The sequence below is a fragment of the Sphaeramia orbicularis genome, chromosome 7 (assembly GCF_902148855.1).
Source record: "Sphaeramia orbicularis chromosome 7, fSphaOr1.1, whole genome shotgun sequence".
Lineage (NCBI taxonomy): Eukaryota > Metazoa > Chordata > Actinopteri > Kurtiformes > Apogonidae > Sphaeramia > Sphaeramia orbicularis.
In genome coordinates this window covers 23,959,373-23,967,852 of record NC_043963.1, presented here as the reverse complement: position 1 = coordinate 23,967,852, position 8,480 = coordinate 23,959,373, and the positions used below count along the sequence as shown (strand labels likewise).

The 8,480-nt window shown below is 37.6% G+C and overlaps 1 protein-coding gene across 1 annotated transcript; it reads right to left on the bottom strand.

Annotated features, from left to right (window-relative positions):
- Positions 1-1,978: 1,978 nt before the first annotated feature.
- On the bottom strand, positions 1,979-7,927 carry rnf41 (ring finger protein 41). The gene is made up of 7 exons (XM_030139097.1): positions 7,787-7,927; positions 6,790-6,895; positions 6,581-6,696; positions 5,841-6,112; positions 5,373-5,508; positions 3,899-4,002; positions 1,979-3,806 (listed from the first exon to the last, which is right to left on the bottom strand). Exons 3-7 carry the CDS (start codon positions 6,668-6,670, stop codon positions 3,452-3,454), a joined length of 957 nt encoding a protein of 318 aa, XP_029994957.1. The 5' UTR covers positions 6,671-6,696; positions 6,790-6,895; positions 7,787-7,927; the 3' UTR covers positions 1,979-3,451.
- Positions 7,928-8,480: the final 553 nt, after the last annotated feature.

Here is an 8,480-nt window from a genome sequence, read left to right as displayed (position 1 = left end):
GATCCGTCCTGTCAAGCACCGCCTCAGCTGCTCTGCACCCTCCAACACACCCCTGCACCCTCCAACACACCCCCTGCCTCCTCCAACACACCCCCAGCAATCTCCGCTCATTAACACACCCCTGCACCGACCTGCATCATCTACTAAAATGTACATTTTCAGTTAGAACTATGCAGCTGTTACTGCGTCCATAAAGAAAACCAGTCTGTTATAGAGTGTCATTTATTCTTAACAACCTTCACAATAATGGTAGTGTTATTATGTCCTGTATTTTTAGCCTTAGTGTACCTGCAGTACGCTAATACTTGACAAGTTTATATATCTGTGTAGCCCATTAAGTCAAAGTTAGCTAGCATTAGCTCACTTAGCATAACTTACACTGAAGAGTTCACAGCTAAGCTAACATTATGAATTACTGTTTTCCCCAAGTACTTTTATTGATACTAATTATCTAGTCGAAGTCATTAGATAATGCTAGCTTAGCTGAACACAATGAGCTTTTACATTTAAAAGGGAAGTTATGTTGAGTGAGCTAATGCTAGCTAACTCTTTTTATTAACTTGACAAATATTAAGCTACTGCAGTTACTTTAGGGCTATAAATATAGGACATAATGCTACAATTATAATGTTTGCTAAGAACTAAAAAATGTCCTTATCATAATTATACTATATTTATTCAGACATATGTAACTAGTTAAGTTATCAAAGTATTTACAAAACATACCTAGATACAATGTTAGGTTAGCTGAATACACAGGGAACTTTAAAACACTCTGGGGTAAGTTATGGTGCGATAAACCTGACAAATATTAGTACACTGCAGGTACTTCAGGGCTAAAGATACAAGACATAATGAAACCATTTTAATGATGTTTTTTCTAATAAAAAACAACTATGAAATATTCATTCAAATATTATATATAAGTAAGTAGTAAATGTCTAGGTTATCTGAGTATTTACATAACACATACATTACAGCTCACTGAACTGTAAAGCTATTATAAAGTAGCTAATAGTTCTTTAAATGCCAGCTTGTGTGTATGAAGGAGACAGTTTTTAAAGGCATGTTTTGGCTAATGTAGTTAACCCACTACTGAGATGTCACTTAATATAGTCATGGTTTATTGACTCAATATGCAAATAACAGTTTTGATATATTTACATTTTATCATACCATGACCAAACTATTAATATCAGCAGTGCAGATAATGGCCAGTAGCTCATAGTATGCCACCTACGATTTTTACAGTTAGTTTGATGACCGAAGTTCTACATTTTTTTATGGATTACTTTGACTTAAATGTTCACCTTAAGAGTAAACCAGTTCTTAATAAAATTAATGCAAACATGCATTTATTTCAATGGCAGTTTTTTGGGCGTGAAAGGATAGGTTTTTTCCTGCTCCAAACCATCCTTATTATACAGACCTTTAAAAACCTGACCTTTAAGTATTCAACTGTCATAGCACTTTACCTCTACTGCTTTTTGCTAAAACACTTAGGAACATTAAGTTGTAGTTTTTAATGCTGAACTTTTCCCTGTAAATAGTTTCACTCTTTCAGTAAAAGGTCCTTTTGCACCACTGTGTGTTGGTAGTGTACATTTCAACTGAAGAAGCTGCATGTTACATAATCAGACCTCTTGTATATTTTAAGTTGTTACTCTGCACAACTGTGAGATACACATTTTAACAGGGGGCAAAATACTGGCTTTTAGCAACCACATCACATAATGATGTGTGCACACAATGACAGAGCCACAGTATTTGTTAAAGCACATGATTTCACATTCCAGTGGCCACAATAGTGAGGGATTAGGATCCACAATGAGGACGACTCTGGCAAGGGAGGATAACAGACATGGAAAACATGTGGGTGTCTGGGTTAGACAGAGAAAAGGAGAGTGAGTCAGGTCAGAGCACTCGGGCCTCCCGCCCTCGGAGTTTTGTGGTTAAACTTTCCTCTTCATTTTTTTTAATTTCGTGAATCATTTTAGCATTTCAGATCCCACATCTCCTCCTTACTGGCCTGATTTCTTAAAAGCAACAGCAATATTCTCTTATGTCTTTACATAATATATTCAGGTCCATGCCCTTAAGAAATACAGCTCCCTACAGATCACTGATGACATAGTGTGGTAAAAAAAGGAACTGCATTTTTTCCTAATTAAGGTGCTAAATTTAAAGCCCTGTTATCCCAATCAGATACATTCTTTTAGGATGAAGTTTTACATTTTATTCCTTTCTTGTCTGTACAACACAGTACATTAACAGACACAAAACAAATTAAAACATTAACAGGAAAACAGAATAAAGGGCACAATCCAAACTTATCCATTTACTGTTTTTGTAGGTGTTTATACCAGACATCTGAAGTCTTGTCTTGCTATGACTATATATGAGTAATGGTGCAATATTTTACCCCTCAGAAACCATTAGTGACTTGTAAATATTATATTTCTATATATATCTTTTACAATCTCCACACTGTGTACTTCAGTGACATAAATGTGAACTGTGTAGAATGATATCAGTCAATGCTTCAAAGATAAGAAAATGAGATGAGAATCACTGAACATATGAAGTAAACCATTTTGATTTGTCAAATGAGTAATAATACATAGTTAAATCCCAACAGATAAATTTTAACACTTCAACTGGACCCAACAAATAGACTATATACAACCGAGGCAACAATGAAAACACAAAATCAATTTTTCTTCCTCCAATGGACTTCAAATGCACCGAAAAAGGCAGATTTCCATACATTAAATGGTAACATCTTCAAGCATGTTTGTGTAAAAGGCAACACAATAAATAAAACAAATGGCACAGAAGGTTTGGACAATCTAAAATGAGAAGCACAATGTCTCCTGAAATATTCACAGAAAACTAAATACTACAGCAAGCATTCAAAAAAAAAAAAAAAAAAAAAAAAAAAAAAAAAAATAGAATAACAAAAATCTTCAGAGTAAACTTTCCTGCAGACTGTCACACAGGCTGACTCAACAGAACTGAAACAAAACAAAAAATGTAAATCACAATTACAGTGAGAAGAATAAGAATGACATTTATAATTCAATATAGTATTTGTATTTACAAGCATTTATACAACTGAGGACATTAAATGGGGGTTCAAGCTTATTACTATTCAGGACATGGAGCAGAACAATCAGATCATATAATGCACTAAATATAAACCTTGTAAACAGCACATCTCACCTTTTATCTTAGATATCGTTCAGATTAAGTTTCTACTTGCCAGGTTCATGTATTTGTCCTTTAAGGCATAGGTTTCAAACTCAGAACTGAGACTCTTCTATGATTTTTCTTTTAAATAAGCCAGATTTATTCTGAAGTTTTATTCAGCGAGGAAAAATCAACTGGTCACAGCAAACCCCCAAGCAAAACGTCCCCACTTGTCTCTGGATGAGCTCAGCTAGTTGTACAGTTATAAGATCTCCTCCACGCCGTGCGCAAAGATCATGACTAGGCCGGGCTCCAGGATCATATCCTCCCCCATATGTTGATTCTCACAGGCCATCACCACAACCGCCTGCTTGCCAGGGATACGCTTGGCAACGTAGTTCTCATAGTAGCGTCTGTTCATCTGCCGTGTCTCGAGCGTGGCCAGTCCCTGCGGCCAGTTACGCTCGTGGGCGTTCTCGATTAGGTCGTTTACAATTGAGAGAGGACAGCCGCTGTCGATGAGGGAGCGTTTGATGACTGCCTGGAGCACAGCATCCGGAGTGGAGATCATCCCACCCCAGCGGGTCACCCTGGCCGGCTGCATGGAGTTGACCCACCTGTAGATAAGAACACAAACAATTAGTGACTGAACCACAAAATCTTAACAAAGCTGAACTCGGGCAAGTACAAGAGAAGAACTTTGACTTACTCTAAAATCTCATTGTACTCGATGCTTTCCTCAAGGTTTTGCAGGTTAGGGTTAGCACTGCGGATTGCTCTCATGTAGGCTTTTAGCAGCTGAATGTCTCGTTTCTGAAAAGTAAAACCATCGTCATCTCTAGTCTCAATAAACCTCCACCACAAAGCTAAAAACAATATTTAAATCTTATGGCTACTATTACAACATCAGTTTGTTTGGATCCATCGCGCTGCTGTTTTAATGAGTATTTGACAAAATAGTTAACAACTGAGTGGTTCAAATTTGCATGCTTTTAGCTGGTAACATATTCTCATCAGACGAAAATAAGCCAAATTAAAAGCCTTATTCCATGAAACTAATCAAATTATAATGAAAGTTTGGTTTCATGTGTGACTTGATAATGTGATTATATCTGTAACGATGGATGTATAATTAGAAATTAATACATAAAATACCACATAATTAGTTAATACATCCATGCACACATCTCTTTGTTACATTATGGCAATAATGAACATGTATTCGTAGTGGATGAATGTACAATTTTACTGGCTACAATTGGAGAGCAAGTACAGCAAAACTACACAGTGACAGTAGTCATAGTGATACTTTTGGGATTATGGTATGCCTTCAGTTTTTCTATACAGTACAGAACTGAGACAGACAGAATTTAATATACATTAACATCTAAGTACAGTAAGCAATGCACAGGATAATGTAAACTTAGCAATTGAAGGCATTTACAGAATATCTATTGGAGTCACCAGGGACTTAATGCTGGGTCAATAAGCTCCAATTGCTCATCTTTCTGTATTTAAAAAAAAAAAAAAAAATGCACTTGTATCATTTCTTTGTTATTCAGTCTGCTACTTAAATATGTCATTAGCTTTTGGCACACAGGTGGCAGGAAATAATAACCAAGCTGATAGACACCAATAAGTTACAGTCATTTCCTGTAATCTATATCTGGACACTTTGTCTACACTTTATGTCTATTTCTACAGTAACACCTCTTGTTGACGTGCGACAGATACTCCACTTTGGCTCAAATAAAGAACTCGCACAAAGAAACATTAACTGGTCTCAATTACTAATCACTGCATCAGGTCACTGATGTCTGGTATCAATTAAAAAATATAAGAAGCAAAGCACAAATTATATTTTAAGCTTCTTGATCACTTCCCAGTAATTATAAGAATCCTTCCACCAAAAAACTTAGCAGTACCACAAAGATACCTCAAACTAGCTGTGCTTGTAAAAGTCAAATATAGCATACATCATCCCACACATTCATGACAAATACATACAACACTACAGTCATGAGTAATATAACAAACATTCAGTGACAAATCCATCTGTTGTGACATGGGTAATGTCAATACAAATTTGCTCTAAACCATTTCTGAAGTTGTTCTGCAGTTATTTTATTTGACTAAGCATATTACTGTGCTTCATACTTGAATGTGCAGTCAAATATTCTTACTTGTTCCCCCAACTGGTGCTTATGCTCTGCCACAGTTTTCTCCAGCTCTGAAATCTTAGTTTGTTGCTGCTGTACAACACTCCGGAGGTGTTTGATGCAGTTATGGTTGGGCAGTTCATCTTTGGGCATTTCAAGGCTGCAAGAGAAAAGCATAAGAGGAGATATAAAAGAACTTGAAAGAACACTACGTTTCATGGTCACAGACCATGAAACATAAGAATGAGAAGAATTCCTTAAATATCAGATTTTTTCTTACCACCTACTTCAATAACTTACAAAGAGGACAAGTAACAGATTGTTTTTGTCAAGCACATAATTACCATCATCAATATCCAACAGATATTTTGTGAAAATATTTTATACAGATATTTTTTCTACTGTTCAGAGTAAAGGATTAAAATAGGATAAAAATACTCCATTTAGTAGTAAAAAGGCAATTACTGTTTGTGCCTAATAGGATCTACTCACCCACATCCTTCCTCACAGTTGACAGGCCTTTTGGGGTTGTGCTCACAGTCTTTGAGGTGTGACTGCAGCTGGTCGAGCCGTAGTGTGGCTGTGCAGCCAAAGGTTGCATTGTCACAGCTGATCTGAAGTTTGGACAGCATGTTGCGCATGATGCGGGGCACAGGCCGGAGGTGAGCTAGTGTCACTACTGTGCGGTCAACAGGACAAATCTGCTGCTGGGCAAACCACTGTGTTATACAGGCATTGCAGAAGGCATGCTCGCAGTGCGGGGCCTGAAAACAAAAAAAGGGATTTCAAAATATCATACCAGTTTGATGTCCACACTCCTACATTTTCATTTAAACATAACATCCCTACAGTCTTGTGTATTTGCTGCCTGGTTAGATCCTATCAGTTTTTGCGTATCTTCCCATGATTCACTGTGCCCCTCTCACATGATTCTTTCCAGAAGATAACAACACATCATCCTTAACAACGACTTGGTAATTCAACATGGCCCTCTGTTCTTGTTAACCCAGCAATCATCTGTTGAGCAGTTCAATTCTGTTAACCTTGATTTACCAGCCATATTCACTGTAAACTATTATTTGAGAAAAGGACAATTCCCTCTTCCAGTGGTGTCATCATCCTCCCTAATTATGTGGGTTATGTTCTAGGCATATTAAAACACTTGTGTGGAGAGAGATTGCTTTTCTTTCACAATGTTGCATTAGTGTAGATGTAGTTATAAAGGGACTTGCCTGCACTGGTTCTTCTAGCACTCCGCTACATATAGGGCACAGTAGGTCTTCGTCCACCTCCCCTTGGAACCTCGTAACATCATACCCCATGGTACATTACTAGGACCCACAACCTCCTGAGGAACAATAAGCAGAACAAACTAGCATTTCTCCCAATTTAGCTATATTTGCACTGGAGATTAATTGAAAGTGAAAATATGTCAACTTACCTCACTCACAAAAGGCCTTGAATGTTTCCATTCAGCTCTTGACTAACTGCTGGCCGGTCACATCTGGTTGAAATAATCTGTGCAGCAAAATGGACACAAATACTTCCTGCAAAACATGAAGATGGATCAATATTCATGATCATGATATAGCTTTCAAGACATAATGGTTTGCTGGCAACTGAATCAAGTGAATGATGATATATAATAATTATTCACAACGTCATAAATGCAACATGGTGCATCTTCCTCAGATTTAAATGGCTGAAACATCAAGGATTATGTCATGAAATGGCACAAATTTCACGTGACACAAGCCATGAAGATGGCTTCATGGATTAAAAAACGAAGTAATCAGTATATTTTCTATTGTTGTCTACTTAGACGACGTATAAACGGAGCGTTTTCGCACATTTAAAAAGACTATATTTAAACACCATGAACGCCCTGAAGCAATGCCCTTGGACCACTAAGGTAATGTGATGTTATTCGTGTCGTATGAAAAGCAGCAGCCAACATCCCACATCTGAGGAGAGGATCCTGTTGTCCCAGCTGACTGGTGGCTGACCTAATTTCAATGGAAGCAGCACATACCGGTCTAGAGGCGATTTCCAGATCGTTTTTCTCCCTTCGCACTCAGCATGCCTTGCAGACAAGCTAACCCACCATGCTAGCGAGTGATGGTTACATGTAAGACACTGTCTTATTACACTAACATTACACTAACACAGAAAGTGTAGCCTAACATATTATCATTTTGACTGAATAACTCAATATCTGAGCTCAGATGCCAGTGGCTATAGCTTGTTCATCATAATTACACTAGCTACTACTTGCTAACTAGCTGGCAAAGCTAGCGCCTCCAGTGCCGTTGGTTTCCTCTGGATGTTAGCCACAGAGCTAACCAGACAGAACTCAGTCTGGGTAAAGTACACCGAGAAAGGCCTATTTACAAACACCTACATTAGCATATAATATCACAATCGATTGTTAGACTTACTCGAACATTTACTAAAACACGTCCTTGCAGCAAATTATATGTATTTTTGGATGTCCTGCTGTAACTAGTAGCTCGATAGCCACGTCCTGTGCTACATCCTACACTTCTCTGCGTCGTCACTGATACGCAGGCGTATTGGTGACGTCATGACGCGAAGTACAGGCATACAGATCGATATGTATGTCGAATGAGTGACTTTAATATCTGATCTTCTTATATACACTGTCCGGCCAAAAAAAAGTCATCTCCTGAATTTAACTAAGCCAAATAGGTAAACGCCTCCCATTGTAGTTTGACTACATGGGTGATTTTGTTTCAGCTGACAAGTTATTTATCTCTAACTGATGCTGTGTTTCACTTCTTTTTAAACAATCAAGTCATGACATTCAATAGTCATGACTTATTGATCAGCTTATTGACATTTAACACCCAAAGGAAACATCTAAGGAGTTGCTGAAACTACAAAAAATGGGTTAAGAATTTTCCACCACACTATTAAAAACTGGTAGGTTAGTGGGGGACCATCTTTTTTGAGAAAGAAATGTGATTAGAAAAGAATATGTTTAATAGTGTAAGCAACTCAAGGGATTGGGACTAAACTGCTGCGTAGTTTTAATAAAACCTCTTATCAGTGAGGCCAATCGGGAAAAAGGTTTCTATTTAGTAGCGAGCATAAAGATTGGACTCTGGAGCA